Here is a 23,028-nt window from a genome sequence, read left to right on the forward strand (position 1 = left end):
CACTGGAAGTGGGGGCAATGAGTGGGATGTAAAGTGAATTAAAAAAAAAAAACAAAACCCTCAGTAAGTCAGTAAGACAAAACAAAAATGACATCAAAGTAGAAAGGGGACTTGATAGGGAGAAGAGGATCAGTGTGAATGGGAGAAGGACAGGATAAGTGATGGTCATGAGGGTGAATAGAAAACAGGCATTGTGGACAATCGTGAGATTACCAAGGAAATGAGCCAGCTAATACAAGAGTGCCAGGAGAGAGAGAAAGGAAGGAAGGAAGGAAGGAAGGAAGGAAGGAAGGAAGGAAGGAAGGAAGGAAGGAAGGAAGAAATTACTAATCCCAGAAAGGAGGAAAATTTATATACAAAAGAAATCTGATCATAAACTACTACATGGCTCAGCAGAAAACACTTGAAAACATTTCCATCATTGCGTTAATACCAACAGTCTAGTGGGAAAAGCAAGAGGAGAGACTGTTTCTCTGTGTTGGAGATGGTCAGATTCTTATATATTGTACTACGCAAGTACAAGATGTCAAAATCGGTATTTCAAATAATTTTTAGAAATGTGGATGCATGGTTCAGATATAGAGAGATGTGAGATGAAATTTAAATCAGTTACTTTCTAGTGGGACTTCTTAGGAAAAGGAACAATGGCCTGCTATTTTTCAACAAAAGCTTATTAAGATTCTACTATTTTAAGGCACAATAATGTTTTAAGTTTAACTGTTTTGGAGTGATTCTTTCCTCACTTCCAGCACATTCTAGGAAGCTCTTTTCTGCTGCCCACTTAGCCACCCAAGCTCTCCGTGACTGGTTTTCTCTGTAGGCTCTCTCTAGTTAAACCTGGGTCTCCATTCAAACAAGAGGACTTTCTTTCTTTTTCTTTTTCTTTTTCTTTCTTTCTTTCTTTTTTTTTCCGAGACAGGGTTTCTCTGTGTAGCCCTGGCTGTCCTGGAACTCACTCTGTAGACCATGCTGGCCTCGAACTCAGAAATCCGCCTGCCTCCACCTCCCAAGTGCTGGGATTAAAGGCGTGCGCCACCTAAACAGCAGGGCATTGCAAAGAGCATCTCCACTGCATTTCCTTAGCGTTGCTGTCTATATTTGCACTTCAAACCACCTTGAACCGTGCTTAGAAGAAGAAGAAAAAAAAAAAAAAAAAAAAAGGAAGCATTGAGGAGATGGAGCCCACCTTTTCTGTCTCTGAGATTCCTAACTATTCAGGTAGCCTCACATTTATACTTTGTCTTCCGGAGACTTTTTAGAAATCTCCCAGGCATGCGGAAGTCCTCTTGCGCCCATCAGACACTGAACTTGACATCTGTTTTCTAGCAATGCTGAAGAGGGCATTAGTGACTGATAGCACGGATGCCCAAATACTTTTCAGTTAGGAAACATTAAACATTTTGAAACAGATTTCTCTGAGAACAGCACAGCGGCCTCTCTGGCAGCTCTCATGGTATTCCTCAATGGGTATTTTTATCCCTCCCTCTGAAAACAACAGCCTAAAGGGAGGAGGAGAACACATGGCCTTCTCTTGGGGCCAAAACTCTGCTTGAGTATTGCCAAGTGATCCAGCAACAGCTGCGCCCGTTGGGGGACAACACCAACTTGCGCCATCTGCGCAGTCCCTCCAAAGGTGAGGGACCATGTGCAATGAGCTTCCCACGTGACAGCATAGACAGGAAGTGCCTCGGGTAACCTACCTTCGCTTCCTTCTCTCTGCCCATAAAGGTGGGCACCTTTGAGAGGGTCCCAAATCTTGGGTGAAAACTCAGTTCTGAATTACTTAAGCAAAGGCGTGTGGGAGAATCGTCTTCCAAGCAGTTCGCTTCCTGAATATACACAATTCCATTGGGGGCCATGGGCAGCTAGTTTCTCCCCTGCCCGGGTGAGACTTGGGTTGATGGAAGTTGTTCCAGGAAGAAGCCACATCAGTTGAGTCAGGAGTCTGCGCATATGGCTATGTATATAACCTACACACATGACCAGCAGATGCCGAAAGACCTGTTAGGAAGGCACTTGTTTCTATGCAACCCGAATCACTCACATTATCTTCTTTATTTTACTTTCGTGACAGAATCAGGGTGTTATGTCTCCCAGTCTGGCCTTGAGTTCACTGCGGAGCCAAGGTGGATCTGAGCTTCTGATTCTGCTGCACACACCCACCTCAAGCACTGCGGTTTGTACCACCAGGTCGGGTTTTCAGGTTTTTAAAATATAACTTTTAAGATCCATAAAGGGGGCTGGAGAGATGGCTCAGCAGTTAGGAGCACTGACTGCTCTTCCAGAGGTCCTGAGTTCAATTCCCAGCAACCACATGGTGGCTCACAACCATCTGTAATGGGATCCGATACTCTCTTCTGGGGTGTCTGAACACATGTCCATAAAATAAATAAATAAATAGTCTTTAAAAAAACAGAATTATTTTTAAAATTTCATAAAGGTTTTTATCTCCGGATAGAGAAAAAATAGTCTGCAGAATGCAACTCCGTTTGAATGTCATGAAAAGACTGAGTAGACATCTTCATCCTTCAACACCTAGTTGCCTTTCTGCTCAGACCCCCTCATTTCTTCTCACTCAAGGTAAAACCATCTCCCACACCCTCTTTGTCCACTACCAATCCAGTTTCTTTCCCTTTGTTTTTATTCTCCAAGCCAAATCAACCGTCATGTAGCCGAGAGGCCATGCATTCAGATGGCAGACGAACAAGGGAAGTAACAGACATGAACGAGGCAGCTGGGTGTGTGCAGACCTCCTGAAAACTCTGTAGCATCCTGCTCCATTAACAAGATGTGGAACTTCGTACACATCAGGCCAGTGCTCCACCAACTGAGCTATGCCCCAGCCTGTACTCCTTTGGTTTTACAAATAAGTCTACAAGTTCCTAGGCCCAGAATGGTGTCCTTCAAACCCATACATCTAGAGGTAGTGAATAGCCAGGATGCAATCCCCAGATTTGTTATATGGCCGTAATTCTTTAAACCTGTTTCCTCAAATGTAAAAGGGGGTTAATTATGCATGAAGCATTTGTAGGAATCAAATAATATCACTATGATAAATATACACATATATACCACACACACAGATCACAACCACACACATGCACTATACACATACTCATGCACACACCACATACATACATACATACCACTCACACTCACACAAACACCACAAACACCACACCCACACCATACACACACCACACATACACACCACACACACACCACACACACCATTCACACATACCACACAAAACCACATAAACATACCACACACAAACCACACATACATACAACACACACCGCATACACACCACACACACCACACACACATCACAACCACACACATATACTACACACATACTTATGTATACACCGCATACATACATACAACAACTCATACAACACATACACACATACAACACACACTCACACAAATACCACAAACACCACACCCATACCATACACACACCACACACACATACCACACAAACAACACACACACACCACATATACAGAACACATATACATACCACACACACACACCATACATGCATACCACGCAAAACCACATACACATACCACTTACAAACCACATATACATACAACACATTCATTCCACATATACACATATACACACCACATACACCACACAACACACATATACACACTACACATACACACCACACACACATACTACACACATCACAAAACACCACACACACACATATCGTACACATGCCACATAAACACCACACACATCCACCACACATGCAGACACACACACCACACATACATACCACACACACATACCACACACACCAAACACACAACCACATGCAACCACATACACATACATAGTATACACACACACACCTCTGTACACGACAAGCATTCAATAAGTACCTCGTTTTCCTTCAAGCCACAAAGGTAGTAATGTAACCAGTGTAAGAAGTCACAGACATCAGAGTCCTGATTCCCCCTAACACTTCCTCTCACTGGATGCCTGTGCCTCCTACTGTCTATCATCCCAGCTTCAGAAGGGTCTGGTTTATTCTGGAAACTAACCCTGGACTACAGATTGAAACAACATCCAGTGTGAAATGAGATAACAAAATTCTGAATGACAGCCGCCTCAGTACAGAGGGTCACTGTGTGAACCCCCCTGGGTCTGGAGCCAGCCTCTAACTTACTATAGCAATGCCCAAGGAATGTACTCTAACAAGCTATAAAAGTGATTTCAGAAAATCTTTGAAGTATGCTTTACAAATACAGATTTTATTGTTTTTTGAGTGTGGGGAAGCTAGGAGATCAAATGACAGTAGCTGGTGAAAAGCAAAGATAGCTAGTTACCAATGGTCCCCCGGGGACGCAAGAGAACCAGCTAGCAAGCAGAGGAAGCAAAGGCTAAAATGTGGGCACACCCAGGGTGAGCACACTTAGGGCTGGCTACTTCGAAGAGTTTCCAAAAGGTCTGGGGTACAGGGCTGTCTCTAGTTGCTAGTACCTGGCCCTGTGTGTGGGCCAGAGGGATAGTGTTCAGAGTGTCAGAACCTTGTGGGAGTCCACAGAGGAGGGAGTTGGGGTGTAGGCTGTAGCTTGGCTAGTTTGTCTATGAAAGGTTTGCACACAGGGTAGGAAATGGTAAGGGGTGGCTGAAGCTGCACCTCCAGGTCTAGCAAGATCCTAGGTGTCAAAGCATCAGATTACAGCAAATGGAGAGGCCTGTTTGGGACATACTGTTCAATTGTATTATCTGTAGAGCTATATAATGTTCATTATATAAGACAGACAGATAGACAGACAGACAGATTTTCAGTGTCCATTCATCTGTTGATCTACATCTAGGTTGGTGGCAGTTCCTTGCCATAGTAAATACTGTGTCAGGTAAACACGAGCGCGCCTGTATCTCTGTGGCAAGACAAAGCAGTAACAGGTGATGAAGAGAAGATGCCAAACGGGCAAAAGGATGCATGAGTCCTAACAGGATATAGAGTTCATTGCTTTTTCCAGTTTCAACTCTACCATGGCTTTCTGTTTTGTGTGGTAGATATAACCACATAAAAGTATAATTGAGTTAGTGCAGGTATAAGGAGACGCTTCGCAGAGTCAGGATTCGACCTGTGTAGTTCATGGAGTTATATACAGAGTGTAGGATCAGGCAAGTGTTTGAATGACTATGATATTTTTTTGTAAATTCAATATGATAAAGTGATTTTAAAGAATGATTCTCATATTAAAACATACTCTATATTGTCTTTTTAAAAAAAGGCAAGGAAATGACAAAATGGCATGCAGATGAAGGCGCTTTGTAACAGGCCAGTGTGAGGGGACGGCCATCTGTAGGGACAGAAGGAGGTCTGGCAGCTCTGGGTTTGCTGCTTGCCCAAGCAGGAAGCAGGCATGATGCTAAGAGATGGGGACTAAACTTTCTTTTTTCTCCAAGTAAGCATAGTCCATGGCCTTAGGGTCTGTGGTAATCAACTTTCATTGTCAAGCATGAGGGGAGATTTAGAATCTCCTTGGAAACACATCTAGGTGTGTCTGTGGGTGTTTTCAAAAAGGTTTACCTGAGCTGGGGGGGGGGGCACCTTAAATGTGAGCATCGTAGTTTCATGAGCTTGGATTTCCCCTGCGGGACGAATGCAAGAAAGGAGATTCTAAGGTGGGCTCCAGCGTTCACCCCTTACCTGACCACACATGCAATGTGACCAGCTGCCTTGCCTCCGTTCTCTGTGGGTTCGAGTCCCACCTCGTAACCCACATTCTCCACCTTGTTGGTTCTACCTTCAATCTGGGAGCTCAGATAGACCCTTCCTTCCCTAAACTGCTTTTGTGGGGCACTCCTGGGATTCAGCAAAAGCTCTGCTCTCTCTGAGTGGAGAAAAATGACTGGGTCGAGAAAGTGCAGGGCAAGGAAGCTCACTCTGGTTGAGTGTGCTGACCTTTATCCACCGTTTCATAGGCCTTTCCAAAGCTCGAGCCACGAGGCCTCCTCCCCAGCTGCTCCTCTGAGCAAGGCCCATTCCTTTCTGGCTCAAATCCAAAGCGTCAGCCTCAAGCCTCCAGACTCGAGAAAAACAAAATCAAACCCATAGATTCTGGGAATGTAGTTAGGGAATAGCTGTAGGAGACAACGAACACAGCAGCCAGGCCTCACAAATCTCAGGAGAAAACTGACTCTCTGCCACTGGCTGAAAAACGATTGCATTTTTCAATATTATATTCCTCCAGTGGAGACTCAGATTTACCACTACAGAATGTAAAAATCATTGGCCTGAGCCTACTTTTGCAGTTTGGCTGGGTAATTAGGAAAAAAATGTCTACATACACACACACACACACACACACACACACACACAGACACCCCACACCTCCCCACACACCCCCATTCACATACCCCACACACATACATACACACACACACACACACACACACACACATCATACACACAAACGCACACAAAGGCAAATGCCTTTGAAACCAGGTTGTCAGGATTTAAAGACCAGGCAACATTTGACTAAGAAAAATATTTATTTGCAAGAAATGGAAATACAAATGCATTATAATTTCATTTTTCCCCAAACTAAGTACAAGTATACTACAAAGCTTTATTTTATTTTCTATTTTTTTTTTTTTTTGGTATTTAATTAGCTATGATGAAGAATAAGAAGCCATAAGACAGTGCAACAGATCAGTTCACAGACTTGCACTGCACTTGGATTTAAACAATGCTGACTTATCTAGAATCTTTCCAAAGAGAGCAAAATCAGTTGCCATCCTAGGCAAGGAGAGTTCACTGATGCCTGTGGCCCCTCCTGGGCTCTGCTCTGCACTGTGTAGGGAGGGTCACCCACAGGGTGCACTGAGTGTGGGTGTTCCCACAGACTCAGCATGGGCTTCATCTGTGCAGCCACGAGTGCACACCCCGCTGTTGAGCAAAAGACAGAAACAGAAGTGCAGCCTGACCCTGGGTTCCCTTCACCCAGACACAAGGCCTGTGAGCCATGCTCGAAAAAGACAGGATGAGACGGGCATTTCAGAGAGAGCCAAAGAGCTGAGTGCTGCACAGTCAGGCCGCTGCAGTGGGTAGCTCTGTTTCTGCCTAGAGAGGCAAAGACAATCTGTGAGTTCTCAGATAGGACTCCAGAAACTACCATACCTTCCGTGGCCTTTACTTCTCCTAACAATGAGTCACCCTTGCTTTGCATTTCAATCAGGTTCAAAGACTCAAAGCTTACTTACACAATACTCAACATCTTAGAAAAATCGGGAAGATTCCCTTCCTTTTAGAAACCAAGAGAAAATGCGGTCGTCCTGGATTTCAGGCTGTAACAAACAGCAGTTACTGTTTTTCTCCTCGTGCAGAAAGCTGACCTCTTGGCCCAGAGGCACGGAATATTAATTTTCAAATGGGCTAGTGCCTTTGCATCCAGAAAATGCCCCGTGGTAAGGATTTAGAATACCTTTAATCCTGCCTGGCCACATTTTTATGTGATTGCACCTCTATCTATAAAATGGGATTTTCCTAATGGATATAACCCCATTTCTTTTCCCCTGATGGGCAAATCTAATAGTGGCTCACTTTGAGGGAACCATCCCCAAGCCTACGGAGAAAGCCCCCACCCCCAACTTCAACCTAATACTAGCTAGTAATATATGACACCTTCCAGGGACAGGGGATCTCTGCCATCCTGGATTCAGATACAAGGCACATCAGAGGCATGAATAAGTACTTAGGAGAGAGAGAGAGAGAGAGAGAGAGAGAGAGAGAGAGAGAGAGAGTGGAAGGAAAGAGACCTAGCACTAGTACTTGAGTCCTCTGAATGACTACTAAGACTTGTTTTCCAAGTCCTTTTTTATTCTCCAAGATTTCCTCGGCCTTAGGAAACCTGTTCTTCCTTTGTAAAACCGAAAATGTCTAAGGAATGAATGAATGAATGAACCAGAATCTGTGTCTGGCTCCTTCCAGTGGCCTCCTTACTGCTCTCTCCACTCTCTCCTGTGACTGCCTTTGTGGGGTGGAAGCAGAATTTATCCTGGCGGCTCTGCTCTCTGCCTCTGCAGCAAGTGCTCTAATGAAGTGGTTCTCGCTAAGACCCCCGCCGTTAATGGCTCCACAGGTCCTGCCAGGCTGCAAGTGGGAGTGCTAAGCTCTAGTCCAGGTTTCTCAAACACTTGGCTCAGCGGAAACAAATTAGCAACTAAAAGCTTTTTCTCCCATTTCCACCCCTCGTGTTGGCAAGAATCAGGCAGATGTCCACTCCTCAGGTGGGGACAAGATGTCTCCATTTCTCCATGGGGGCTTGCGCACACACTTCACAAGGCTCAGAGGCACTTCTAATTCTGTTCTGCTTTTTCTGGGTCTGAGCACATGGGACGTGAGGGGACACGAAGTGCTGCAAAGAATTTTAACAAGACCTGTAGTGAAAAATGATGGACACAGATTCTGTACCAGCCGGAAGAAGAAAGCAGTCCGATATCCCTGTTGTATGTGGATAACAGTTGCAGGGGCTCTGGGGGCACCCAAGAGGAGCTGGTGCTTAAGACGGGGTGTCTATTAACCTGGTGTGTATAGTTTGTAAACAATGTGGCCCCAAATCTGTCTTCCCAAGGCATGGAATCATTTCTATGAACCGAATGGTTATCTAATTTTGCCTGCACTCATGTTAGATCCCACCCCCACCTCCTGCCAGGAAAGAGCAACTGAGTTCAGCTGTCAAGATTTTTATAGAACACTCTCTTTGCATGAGCTACACTGCAAAGTCCTGACACTTCAGAGGCTCTTCCTCAATGCTGGCGATGGTGATGGCAATGACACCTCCATTTACAGGACCCAAGTTGGGAGCTGTAAAGGGGGTGGGGGGAAGGGGCAACTGGGTTCCTCAGGTCTCATCTAGGGAAAAGAGGCCTTGTTCTCTACATCTTTGCAAGACATCTCCATCACTAAAGTGATTTTAAAAAGAGTAGTGGGGGTGCTGACCTGTTTACAAGGTAGAAAATATAACCAGCGGAATTTGTTCTGGCTTCTCTCTCTAAGTCTAGCAGTCTTTTTTCAAAACTTTTCAAAATTTCAGTCCAAGGTGTTGGGTCAACCACTATTTAAAACCTTCAGACATAACCATAAGGTATTGACTGGTTTGCAGGACAGCTCAGTCAGTGGGAAAAACCAATATCCTAGCCTTAAACTCTGAACAAAAAGTGCACACATCCACTAATTGCTCGCAATCCATCTTGTCTCATGCATCTCTGCTGGGTCCCTTGACTCTACTGAGCATCCCAGACGGCAAGCCAGCAGCAGTAAAGGGCAGAGGGTTTTCTCATAGAGTGGCAGTGTTGGTTGCCGAGAGCTCCTTTAAAGGGCTGTTTGAGTTCTCTGGCTTATGTCCCATGTCTCTTGTTACAGATTCTATTCTGGATGGCTAATTTCTCAGAGACAAAGGGCCCTGCTGTCTGGAGACAGTGACACCCAAAAGAGTAGGTAGAGAGGAAAATAAAGTCCTCTGAGAACTAAGGATGTGACTGGACACTTCCTTCTTCCTCCTCCTGCATGAATGGGGTCTCGACCTCAGCTCTCCAGGGACATCAAGAGACCAAGGTTCAGCTCAGCCAATGCACACATCAGTCTAAATCCCCATTTCAGCTCTCTATGGCAAACCCTTCCTCTCTCATCATGCAAACATTGCCTCACCCTAGGATTTTTCCTGCTTAGGCTCTTTTAGGCATTTCCTAAGTTTATGATGTATAAATATCTGGCACTGTAAAGAGCAGAATGGGCCAGGCCAAGGAAGATCAAGGGAAGAGAGAAGAGAGAAGAGAGAGAGAAGAGAGAGAAAAGGTCACTAGCCACCCTTTTTGTATAGCCCTGGCTATACACCACCCTGTAAGGGAGGGTGGCAGCCCCTTAAACAGGAGGGCTGCCAAGATCACAGTGGCCCTGAGCTTGGCCATCTGCCAGCTGGGAATCCACCACGGTAGGGAGGGAGGAGTGGGGGAAAGGAACATTCCCTAGGATGCCCTGAGCAGACCAAGTAAGGAGCTACTCATGGGGCATGACAGCAAACACTAATGACACCAAATCCTATGTGTGACATAGAAGGCAGGGCCATAATCCCCTTTATACAGGCTCTAATGATCTCAAAGATGATGAAGACAGAGAGGAGAGAGGGAGAGAGAGAGAGAGAGAGAGAGAGAGGAGAGAGAGAGTAAAACTACAGGCCTTTTAGCTGCTGCTAAAAATAAAATACAAAGTGTAAGCACATTTCTTACATAAAATCTTTTACAAGCTGGGGGTGGGGGTGGGGAAACACTTTAAACGAATCTTCTATCTTATACAATAAACGAGCAATTTCCATTTCTTATTTGTATGAAAGAGGAAAGGATTTTTTAAACTACAATTTTTACTTTTTAATCATAAAAAAAAAAAACAACAACAACAACAACAAAAAAAGAGTTTAGGGTTTAGTTATGTCTCTTTGGATGAGCTGCAAAGTATCCAAACCTGACTGTAAAAGGTACCACTGTGGGTGTACAAAAATGACCAACTCCAGCCCCAATTAGTTAAGGCAGGTGGATGGAGGGCAGAAGGGAAGGAGGAAGGTGAGGGAGTGGGGTAAGCAGGTAGGCAGGACAAGCTAGCAAGGGTGTCAGCAACGCTCATTATCCTGGACAGGGCTTTCCTTCTGTGTGGCAGGACCAGAGAGAGGAAGCCATGGAGCCTAGAGCCTGAGTCAGAAGACAGTATCCACCATTCCCATGTATTCATCCATCAGGGGACACATGCCTAAGTGGATTCCGCAACAGCGATGATGTTATAGGTCCCCAATTTTAAAGAAGAAAAGGGGGGAAACAAGGCATCAAGTACAAAGACTAGGGTCCTAGATTCCGGGGACTCTCCTGTTCCAAAGGCCAACAGAAGACTTTGCTGGTTGAAAGGGGAAATCTTTTCACTATGGCCAGCTGGGAGCTTGAGCAAGCTAATAAATACTATTTACAAATGGGGAGGGGAGGCCAGGGAGACAGAGCTATTGTCCTGTGGAGATGCAGGCTGTGTATGAGTGGGTGTGGGGGTGTCCTACAAACAACACAGTGGGCAGGAGAGCCTGGGAGAGAAGAGCCTGATGCCTTCAGGAATTGCACTTGCGGCCTGAAAATATGGTGGGAGCCCCATCTGCCTCTGCAGACATCCAATCAGGACTCCGGGGTACAGGGTGGAGAGAAGACTGCAATGACGCTTTGGTCCTCTCAGTGCAGGGTCACACTGGAGTCCTAGTGAGGAAGGGAGCTCAGGAGTCAGTGCTTTGCCACTCCCTGGCATGTCTGTGGCATGTGTGTGGCTAGAGTCTGGGGTCTCAACTGAACATGAGTCATGTCTTCTTCAGAGGAGTCACTCCTCCCGGGGAAGAATCAGGCAGTGTCTTCTTGGCACTATTGGTGGAAACAAGCCTGCTCGTTCCACCCCTATCTCAGCCCTAAAATAATTTCCAATGGCAGTAAGAGAAAGGGATGGAGAGGTGCTAGCTCCCTTTTGTGGAGAGCCACGGGGACACATAAGCAGAACCCCCTGGGCTGGCCTCCTGTCTCGAGCCGTAACACTAGGCCATCTCCTCCTCGAGATCCAGTGGTGAAGGGGAAACTGAAAGGACGATCAGATGGAGTTAGGAGAAGAGGAGGGTGGAGCTCTCCTCAGAAGGTGGCGTTCACTCTCCTCTCCAGCTCTACAACCTTGAGTGTTTCGTTCCCTTCCAGTTTGCTGCTGACCCTGTGAAGGCATCCAATGGAGAGAACAAGTATTAGCCACCAGCTTTTGCTCAAATTCTCAGACACCATAGCATGAGTCTATTGTAGCCCTGTGGGCCAACCCTGGCAGAGTCTTTTAAATGCCTAGTGGTAAGTCTTTGCTCCCTGGGATCCCCCAATAGTCACCTGATCACCCCTACATTTGCACCTTTATCTTGGCGCAGAGGAGACCTCTGCTAGTTTGATGCTGACTTGTTTTAAATTGCTTTCAATGGCCGTTGCTTGTATATTAATGACCTCAGTGCTTTAAGTTACAGGGAGGAGGAAAAAAAGGGTTAAGGGCTGACATCTGCTCTGGAATTAAGAATCCAGACAATGATTTTTTTTTAATGAATCAACTTAAAATAACACAGAATACATACCATAAAATAACCACAAGATCAACTTGTATATCAGCTCATTAAGTCTCCCAGCACTCTGACGGGAGTTGGGGAAGTTTTATTACTTAGGAGACACGGCAGTAAACAGAGGGATCAGACTGGGCTTCCAGACCCCGAGCTGGGAGAGCAGACTGTGCGGCGAGCCACGCCATCCAGCAGCTCGGTCTCCTGGGGCTTCGGTACTAGCTTCCGGTTCTTTCCAGAATGGGAATAAATTTAAGGCTACTCATGGTGGGATACTTACAAGATTTGTTTTGATAGTACATACAGGCATGACTAGTACCAGTGTTAAATATGTGCTTGCCATGTCCACATATAAAAGTACGTATGATCATGAACTCTGTTGCAAAGAGTTGGGAGAGAAGTAAAAATGGAGTCTTCATTGCTTACCCCGGAGCGGCCCCATTTCGGAGCGGCCTAGGAGCACCGATTCGCTGACTCACCAGCATCACCGTACACTGCCCAGAGGGAGCACGTGTGAGTCCTGTGCCAATTGGCGCCCCCAAGTGCCCCCCTACAACAGCAGTACCTTAAGACTGCATCAGCCATTAAGGACCCCTCCCTCCCCATCGGCTATCGGAGAGGAACAACTTAGTGCAGAATTGGAGCTAAATATGAATGATTTTCAATGTGGAAAAAAAAATGTACAGTGTTTCGCCAGTGCTGCCTCTCGATAGAAGGATACAAACGTGTACAGGGTAGAGCATCCCTAATCCTCAGACTTAAACTCTGAGCTGCTCTAAGAACTAAAACTTTGTCGCCTAACATAGATAAATGTTCAGACTTGGATCTCGTTATGTATGTGCAAATATTCTAACACCTGGAAAATATTCCAAACATTTCACACTGGCCCCAAGCATTTCACACAGAGAGCATCTCATCTGCAGTCACAGCTAACTCCCGTGCATTGACATACAAACCATCACTTATACTGATACCCATCACAGCATTATTTTGCTCTCTAGTTAGAAGGAAACTATAGAAGTGGATTGAAGGTGCATTTGCAGAACAAGCTCTCTACGTCACCAGGTGTTTTTTGGGGAGTCAGGATCTCAGGTAGCCCAGGCTAACCATGAACTCAGTATAAAGCTGAGGCTGGACGTGAATTCCTGGTTTTTCCTGCCTCCTCTTGCCAAGTGCTAGGATTAAAGATACGTGCTACGACATATGGCCAGTTTGTGACTATGGGAGAAAAACGGTCATACTGACTGAGGCGGCTCACATCTTCTCCTGGTCTTTGGGATCATCACTGCCAGCCCTGGGCTGATGATATGGAGACTAGATTAGCTCATCTTAGACCCTTTCCTTGCTAACAGCCATCCACAGATCCTTCCCTGGGCTGTTACTGAAGGTGGGCCCTGTGAGGGCCTCTGGTGTCTGCCCTCCTGCCGGGGCTGATCCACACTCCATCATCAAGCACGAGGTCTGGACCTACAGAACTCACAGGTGCTGCTGAAGCTCCAACAGTACTGACTTCTCCAAGCTCGTCTCATTGGAGATAAGGAAATGGGGAAGATCCACCTCTGGCAGGGCCTCAAGCCCCGACGATGCCCTGAGCAGAGAGGAGCCTCTGTCCCAGCCCCCCAGCTCCCCGGCTGAGGCTGGGCTCGACGACTCTTCCAGGGGAGCGTGTTCCTCATAGATTAGCAGGTTCCTGGATCTCACTGAAGAAAGAACAGGGCAACAGATATTAGCAAAACACCTCAAGGCCCATATACGCCCTTTACTCCAAATGCCCCAGGCCAGTAGCAGATGACAATTAACACACTCTCATCTCCTGGGATGGAGTGCCAGCTAGGTTTGGCTTTCTGCAATGGCTTCAGGTTTCAGAGATTATGGATCAAAACTTATACCAATGCTACAGGCTGGAAGGACATAAAAGCAAATAAACACTGAGCCCACTTCCACCCTCACTGTCTTTAAATAAAACTCCCCTCACACCTACCCATAATTGACCCTGGGGGGAAAAAACTCAAGGAAAGCTGGGGTCAAATACTTGGAGCTGTTAAAACCCAGACGAAAGAGGAGGCATCCCCAGAAAGCAGGTCTTAGAATCTGCTGAGACAGCACAAAGCCAATCCAACAAGTCAGAGGGCGACAACCTCTGTTGCATTATGGGAGAGTCACATAGATGACTCTGCAACCATTTTTCCTGAATATAGAAACAGTGCTCCCCTTAACTTACAAAATTTAAAGCTATCTTCCTAGGTGCAGAAGGTCCCCAAGAATCGACTGAAATTATCTGAAAGGAATGTCATTTTATCACCTGTCTAGCCTGGATAGGCCTAACGGCTGCAGTCCACAGACATTTCGAGAATGGTGAAATTATCCCTTTCTCAAATCCAGTGCCTCCAAACTTGCTGTGTGTTGTTGCTAATAGAGCTGTGCCACTCGGTGTATATTCCCTCCTTGTTCCCCTCTGTTTTCTAAATACTCAAAAGATTACCATTGGTCAAGGTGAGAACAGTATATGCTATCTGGTGAACATCTCTGAGCATCCAAAGTCTTGAGCCCAAGACAGATGAGTTCTTTAATTTTTGTTGCAAACTCTCACTGCAACACCATATAACTCCCCTCAGGGAGTCAGAGACTCTGAGATATCAGAGCAAGCTAAATGTCCTCCTCGCTCTCTGGTCTTCCAAGATCCACATCGCCCCACCCCACCCCAAGTCAGAACTCCAAAGGGGGTGTCAGGGCTTATCAGAGAAGGAATCTGGAGCACTAGGGACTTCTGTTAACTCTCTGTGGAATTCTTGAGAATTCCTGGTGCTACCCAGGGAGTCCAGTGGCCACTCCCAGAACACCCCACCTGCAAACAGAGATGCTCTACTCTTACACATGGGTTGGGATCCCTTGCAGAGAGCTCGGAAAGCCAACTGCAGGCAAACAAAAACAAGGTGGTGACTTACCCACGGAGGCTGTGTATGGCTCTGACAGAGGATGCTGGCTGGGCAGAGCCATCTTGGTGGCAGAAGGATAAGGCCCATAGCCTTGAAAGAAGCTTCCAAATGCAACAGCAAAGCAAAGCACAACGACCTAGAGGTAAGGAGAGAACACGGGGAGCTGTAGAGCTCAGACTGTGGGTGGCTGACCTCTGGGAACAAGGGACAAGAAAGAGCACAAGTCTGTTAGGGGTCAGGTCACCCTCACTTGTGTCCTTGAAATGACGAGACAAGGGGAAGCCTTGGAACGGGATGTATGGTCTCTCTGGCTTCATTCATTGTTAGCATTTTCAAGGTAGGGGAGTCTGGAAATGGGGGGCTTGCCAGGGGAGGAAGTCCCTTTGGGAAACTCACCATGAGGCAGGTGCCAGTCTGTGTGCCAGCTAACTTGCAGGTTCGAGAGACCTTCCCCATCACCAAAGTCTGAAGCTTCTGAAGTTGCTGAAGGAGAGTCCTGCCACGGTGATAAGTGAAAGTCAGGAAGGGGCACGTGAGAGCGAGCTGCTCTGAACGACTCTCCCGCAGAAGTCATAGCGGCTTCACACCTGTGACTGAGCAGGGTCTGGAAGCACGGCAAAAGGACTACACCTGGGCGGGTGTCCTTTGGACTACACCTGCTGGCAGCGCCACCGCAGAACCCCCTGGAGCTTCAGAGTCAGCCTTGACAACAGCTCTGCAGCCTGCAGCTGTTCTGGGCAAGAGAGGAGCCCCCAAATCAACCCTGACAGGCAGAAACTTGTCTGTCAGCCAATGAGGGAAGAAAAGGACACTCTGGTTGGATGACTCCCCTCTCTCCAAGTTCCTATGTTCAGACTGAAGCTGCAATATAATGATAATAGGCAGGGGGTGTGGGGTGAGTAGCCTTGAGAATAGAGTTTTAATAACAGGACGAGTGCCCACATAAGGGGCTAAAAGTACAGTTCTTCACTACATGGGAACACAGCTAGGAGCTGTCGTTTTTTTCTTTGCACCAGAAGGCAGCCTTTACCAGACACCGAATCTGCCAGCACCTTGATCTTGGCCGCCTCTGCCTCCAGTACAGCAAGAAATGCATTTCTGTTGTTTCCAAGCCAGTCCTTTTATGGTATTGTGTTACAGCAGTCTGAACTGACTAGGGCAGTGGTAATTACAAAGGAGGCTCGTTTCACCAAGAGATGAGAGACACTGATCTATAAAAACAAAAACAAGAGAAGGAGAGAAACAAAGGCCGGCAGAGAACAATAGCAGGAGGGGCCAGAGGTGGTGGCTTGACTGGAAATGGCCAGTCCATCAGTGAGCGGCAAGTTTACACAGAGCACTCTGCAGAGGAAGGGAGGGAGCAGGGAAGAGGAGAGAGGGAAAGGGGGATGGTACTCCCCAGCTAGGACAACTGTGGATGTTCAGAGATGAGGACAGCAGTATACACACTGTAATATCAGGATGTTGTGTGGGAGCATCTTTGCAAATCCTAAACCAAGAATGGCAAGACATAGCAGGGGTCTGGCAGCACATCCTCCCAGGTTAGAGTGTCTCCCGGGACTCAGGGGGACTAGCATAAAGCCTGGGACCCCTGCCTCATTCTCATCAGCTCTGCTCAAGGCCGGCATCCACTACAAAATGGAAAGGGTTTGTGAGAACATACGGTCTGAGTATCAAAGATTTTCAGAAAACAGCGAACCGTGATGGAATGTTTGAAAGCCAGGCAAGAAGAATTCTGGGATTTCCTCACATCTTGCTTGCCATCACAGCCTACCCGCGGCATGTCTTTCCAATGATGAAAACACATGCAAGCTTTTCTGAGGTTTGTAATTCTGTCCTGCCCAGTATCAAAGACATGAATTCTCTTAGTTTAAGCAAGGGTAGGCTGGCTTTGAGATGGTTTTCCTTTCTGCAGTATCAGTGGAGGTAGACTTGGTGAAAGAATTTGAACAGCCCTCAGCACACATGGTAGAAGGCTTTCTAAACTCAAAAAAATCTCCCTGTGGTCCTACCCACTCTGTGTTTTTTGCCATGTGGAATAATTTTAGGATAGCAAGATAATATTTCCTATGGAAGGCTATTGTACTCAATCATACTTTTCATTTTGGCTATATAAAAGCATGACCAGATGGGGTTAGACATGACCCTTATTAATTTATCAAAGTAGGATTTGCTTTAAAAGCACACTGCATGTTGCTCAAGGTGAAGAAATGCTGATAGCACACTTATTTTAAATTCCACTTTAAAAGTTCATAACCAAGAGTCCCTGTGCTGCAGAACTTTCTTCTGTCGTAGAATTTCCTCTCTGTCCTGCCTAAGCTTCCTCAGAAGCCTCTGCACTACCCACCAACACAGCCCCCACCGCAGCAGCACCAGATACTGAGTGAGCTCTTGCCTGGCCAATGGCTCAGTGGAACTCATTCTACAGACTTGCCATCCTGCCAGCCGTAGCATGTGTGTGTGTAGCATGTGACTGTCATCTGTAATGCCAGCCCCAAGTTCCTCTCGAGGTTCTCCCTCAAGTCCTGGGACCTATATACAAGCAAGCCCACAGGCAGGAACACTTCTTCCAAGGCATCGATCCTAAGGTCTTGGGCTGCCTGCTGAACTACAGCAGGGACCTCACTGCTTCCAGCGTTGGCTGATGCTGTCACTGGGTGCCCCAACTCTGCCTTGAGCATTCTTGTGCCAGGATGTAAGCTCAGCTGTAAGCTACACAGGGATGGTCATCTTCTCTCTACCCAGCCTTCAGCTAGAAGGACCCTTCCCAAGCTGTACCAATGCCATCTACTTTGCTCCAACATCCTCTGGTGGCTTGGAAGCAAAAACATAAATATTATTTATTTATATATTTTTTTGCCTGTTTATCATCAAACATTCTACACTTCCTCTCTGCCCACCCACGGTCTGAGAAAACAGATTCCCCAGGACAACAGAAATACCCCTCCCTTCCAATTTCTAGGTAAGACTCCTGGGATTAGCATCCACTTTCCTAAGACAAATATTCTTCCAGGTACCCCCCTGAAAAGGGACTTTTAGCAAGGAAGATATCCCAAAAGCGCCTTGGTGGGATGAGTGGCACAAGTTCCAAGCCAGACCTCCACCACAACCCTCCCAGTTACAGTGCCAGATGCTCTAAGTTTGGGGGAATTGTTGGAGGAAGCCAGAAAGGCTAAGCTCACTGATTTGACATCCATCAGTGTATTCTTTACAGACTCAAAGATGATCATACACGGAGTCAGCTGAAGTGAAACTGGTCATTGAATGGGTTCTGATTTCTAAGAACTTACAAACAGCCCTTTAAGATGAGCAAACACTGTAGTTCCCAATGCATGCTTTCAGTTTGGAATTCTGGCAGAAGGCAACAGCTTGGTGACATGCAGATTGCTGCTGCTTTTCCTGCTGGAAATGTGCTGCAGTCACATTAATGTGATATTGACAACAGCCCCATGGAATGACATGTGCACATGTCATTAGACACAAAACGTCACTATTACAAATAACCACAGAAGGGAGAACTGTACCAGGACCCAGGTGAAAATAAAGGGCCATGGTAACAACCAGTCTAATAGCAGTGAGGTCTGTAGCCACTAATGTCTAATAATAATGACACAAATATATGCATAGGGATACATGTTTGTATGTGTGTATCCATGAATGTGATCGTATGCTCATGTGTACTTGTGTGTACATGCATATACATGTATGATGTGTGCATATATGTATGTGGATACATGTTGGTACAGATGTATATTTGTGTATATGTGTACTTGTATGTACATGTGTACCTGTTTGTACATGTATACACATGAACATGTATGTACCTATGTGCACACATATGGGTACATGTACATGTGTGTCTGTGTAGATACATGTGTATATGTATGTATATATATATATATATGTGTGTGTGTGTGTGTGTGTGTGTGTATGTGTGTGTGTGTGTGTGTGCATATGTGTACCTATGTATATGGGTAGATATGTATATACACATTTATGCATGTGCATTTTGTACCTATGTGTATATGTATATATGTGTGTACCTGTGTGAATATGTGCACATATGCATATATGTATATATCTGTGTGTATATCAGCATATGTATGTATCTGGGTATACCTGTGTACATGTGTGTATATATATATATGTGTGTGTGTGTGTATGTATGTATGTGTATCTGCATATGGGTATGTATATGTGTTAGTGTACATATGTGCATATGTGTATATGAGTGTATGTATATATATATGTGTGTCTGTGTGATACATGTATGTATGTGTGTATATGTATATATGTATGTATATATATATATATATATATATATATATATATATATACATATACACACACATACCTGTGTGTATGTATGTGTGTGATGAAAGTAAAAAGGGGACCATGAGAGGTGAGAGAGTGTAATGAATACAGGTGACTGGAAAGCAGAAGAGAGACTGGTTGAAGAGAACAAGTAAGAAACAAGTACAATGAGGTGTGTATGGAAATGCCACTATGGAACCCATTTACTTTTTATGCTAACTTCAAAACACTCATAAACAATGAAGGAAAATAAATCCCTTGTGGAACGTCTATAGGTGTATTGAAAACAATGCAAATGATAGAGAGGCTCAGATGAGCCCTGCACAGCGCGAGGTGTCAGGAAGTCAAACCCAGGATTTATTTAGATAAATGGAAAAGATGAGACCTGTTCCTCTCTCAGATGCCAAGTAGATGGATTGCTTTAGTGATGCTTAGTGGGTGCGTGAATGGCAGGATGAGAAGACTGGCTGTGAATACGGAGGAGCCCAGGTTTAGACCTCACCATGACAACTCTGTGCCTCCAACCAAGTTCCTTAAGTTGTGTGCTTCAGCAGCTAAGCAAAGCTAGCTTCTGAAACCACATCAGCTAACAGGATCATGGAAGAATCACTCTGCCTGGGGAAATCTGGTTTGCTAGAGCAAATGCATCTCTGAAAGGCGCCACTGTTTCTTCAGTGGCTGGCGGATGAAGAGAGCCTCTTTCTCGGGAAGGCCTCAGAATGGATACATTATTTTGAGGTGATGCAGGACATTCTGTGATGGCAGTGGACAGCTGTCATCAAGTGCAGGACTGAAAACTTGGGTGGCAAGAATCAGGCAACCAGCCTGCAGGACTTGATGTAAGGAAAGCTATCAAGGAAACAAAAACTAGAGCTACAAAAACATCTATAAAAAGCCCAGTGGCGTCTCCAAAACTCCATACGCCCTGCTCATTGCTATTGTATTTTGAATCTTGTGAGCAAGGCCAATTATGGCTTAATGAATTCTTGGGCTTCTGGGATCAAGGTCTTAATTTAGAGGGAGAAACATTCTTAACATACATTTTTATCTGGGCCAAAGGATTTTTCAAAACTTGTTAAACTGGAGTGTCCAGCTTGATTGAAAATGTATATTCTTGTCCTAAGGTGAAGTGTAAAAATAAACTTAGTGGCTTATCTTCATATATATCCTGGCAAAAGAGCAGTCAAGGGGAGCTACAGCCTGGGCCCAAATAAAACATCACCCTGTATCCCACACAGCACATAGAAAACAAACAAACAAAAACCTGGGAAGAGCATTCAAAAGCTTTAAGAGAATAAGACAATATCTTGCAGGAACTGGAAAATACATTAGTGGCTTAGTGTGTTATCTTTATATTTGGCTTAATTTTGTTTTCTTATATACCCTTCATTTCCAACATAGAAAGGGAGCGATATTAAGTGAGAAAGATATACAGCTAGTGTAGGTAAGCCTTTGAATAGTCAAGAAATTAATTTCCCATTGGAATCAGAAATCAGGAAAAAGAATACACTGAGAGATCCCAGTTATGGGGCAGGAGAGTCACCCCATACCCTGCCTGGTATACACACTTATATTTCATAGTGCACCTTACTAGAAAATGAATTAAATGGGTCATGAGACACATGCACACACGTGAGTGTGTGTGTCTCTGTGTGTGTGTGCAACTCTCTAGGTGAATCAGCCTCCTTCAGAAAATGATGAAATCTTTTTTTTTTTTTACATCCTTATGAATACCTAGAGAGATGCTTTCCAGGTGCCAAGTCATGGACTCTTAGTGAGACGAGATCAATTGGGTTGTGACTGCTGTATCATTTTAATACAATGAAATCAAACCAAAAATACAGAATCAGGGAACAACTATCAGCAACTAACAGTAATGAATAAGATATACATACCAGTTAGCTATAGCATAAATAAATATGTTTATATATTATGCCTGCTGTAGGTAAAGTGGGCTTCGCCTAATGCTGCTTGTGTTACAGTGTTAATTTTGGTCCCCCCAAACTACCTACATGAGTGTCTACACGTAAGACATTGAGAGACACTGTCCCCAGTTGGTTCGGATTGGTAAATTAAGATGCCAACAGCCAATGGTTGAGCAGGACAGATGAGTCGAGACTTTTAGGATTCCTGGGTTTGGGACAGATAGGATAGAAAGAAGGAGACAGACTCAGAGGCAGAGGGATTGGGTTTAGGAGAAACTAAAGAAGAAAAATCATCCAAAATGTAAGTGGAAGGGAAAAGTGTCCCTGTAGGGGCAGCACCCAGAAAGTAACAGGGCAACAAAGATAAAACATAAAATTAGAAAGTGTTAAGCCAGGAGTAACAGAGGGCTAGCCATGGGGAGGATTAGAAATGTCCAGCCCTGAGCTGGCCAAAGCATATCAAAGTTAACTCTGTGTGTGTGTGTGTGTGTGTGTGTGTGTGTCTGTGTGTCTGTGTGTGTGTGTGTGTCTGTGTGTGTGTGTGTGTGTGTGTGTGTGTGTGTGTGTGTGTGTGTGTGTGTGTGTGTTTCATTCTCGAATCTAGGCAGGTACAGCATGCATGTGGCCTGCCAGGAGCTCAGAGTGGGTTAACTAATTAGCAGCTAAAGATGGTGCCCAACATGGGGCAAGAACTTAAAAATTATTTAGAGATTCTCAGATAAAATACACACACCATGATGTTAGAGTAAGATTTGGGGGAGACTTGGCTTCATAAAAGGCTATAAAATTTGCCCAAGTCACATGGAGATTTCTTCTGATGGTTCAAACAATACAAAGAGCTCGAGCTCAGAGACACTGAGAGCCCCTGCTGAACAAAGAGTCTGGCTACTCAGAGAAAGACAGAGACAGACAGACAGACAATAGAAACTGCCTGCCTCCCACAAACAGATAAATAAAGGATATATATATATATACACACACACATATATATATAAAATCAAATTATATATATGTGTGTGTGTGTGTGTATATATATATATATATATATAATTGTCTTTAAGGATTGAAGGGAAGACTATCTAATTGACAAATATGATGGACTAAATGCTAATTGTATATCATACTTTATAATTTACATAATTGATATGGTTATGCTCAATTTATGTCTGAGAGAAAAAATTTTCTTTTTTTAATTTGGACAGAAATTTGGGTGAGATGTTGGGAGTTGGTCCTAATGCTTTGTCTTAATTCAGCCCCCAAATCAGGAATCTGTGTGTCCAAAAGCTGAAGTGTGTCCCCATTTGGTTTTATATTGATCAATAAAGAGCTAACAGTCAATGGCTTTGTAGGATGAAAGAGGTAGGACTTCTAGGTTTCCCAGGGGAAGAAAGGAGGAAGAGGGGGTCTACCATGAGGAGGATTAGGAAGGGCCATGCCAGACAGGAACAGGATGGAGAGATGGAGGAAATGTAGTTTAAATGGAAATCAATCCTATGGGGGAGGGGATGCCCAGAAGGTAAGAAGGCAACAAAGATAAAATGTAGATTTGGAGGGTGTTAATTCAGGTATACCAGAGGGGAGTGTTTGCTAGCTGCAGGAAGCTTTTAAAGGTGCCCAGCCATTGAGCTAATAAAGACCTATCAAAATTAACTGGCATATGTGTGTGTCTTTCATTCTCAAATCCAAGAGAGCTCCTGTGTGGGCACCAAGAC

General features: G+C 45.0%; 1 protein-coding gene across 2 annotated transcripts in view; it reads right to left on the minus strand.

Annotated features, from left to right (window-relative positions):
* Nucleotides 1–6,513: 6,513 nt before the first annotated feature.
* Creb3l2 (cAMP responsive element binding protein 3-like 2) overlaps nt 6,514–23,028 on the minus strand; it is a 115,022-nt gene continuing 98,507 nt past the window's right edge. The window contains exons 8-11 of one of the 2 annotated variants that reach the window (XM_006505824.4): nt 15,474–15,573; nt 15,087–15,213; nt 13,622–13,841; nt 6,514–11,759 (exon numbers count right to left, since the gene is read on the minus strand). In XM_006505824.4, coding sequence (XP_006505887.1) covers nt 11,684–11,759; nt 13,622–13,841; nt 15,087–15,213; nt 15,474–15,573 — 523 coding nt within the window. In that variant the 3' untranslated portion in view covers nt 6,514–11,683. The remainder of the gene's footprint in view (nt 11,760–13,621; nt 13,842–15,086; nt 15,214–15,473; nt 15,574–23,028) is intronic. The other variant, NM_178661.4, reaches the window with a different exon arrangement.

Source organism: Mus musculus, chromosome 6 (assembly GCF_000001635.26).
Source record: "Mus musculus strain C57BL/6J chromosome 6, GRCm38.p6 C57BL/6J".
Taxonomy (NCBI): Eukaryota; Metazoa; Chordata; class Mammalia; order Rodentia; family Muridae; genus Mus; species Mus musculus.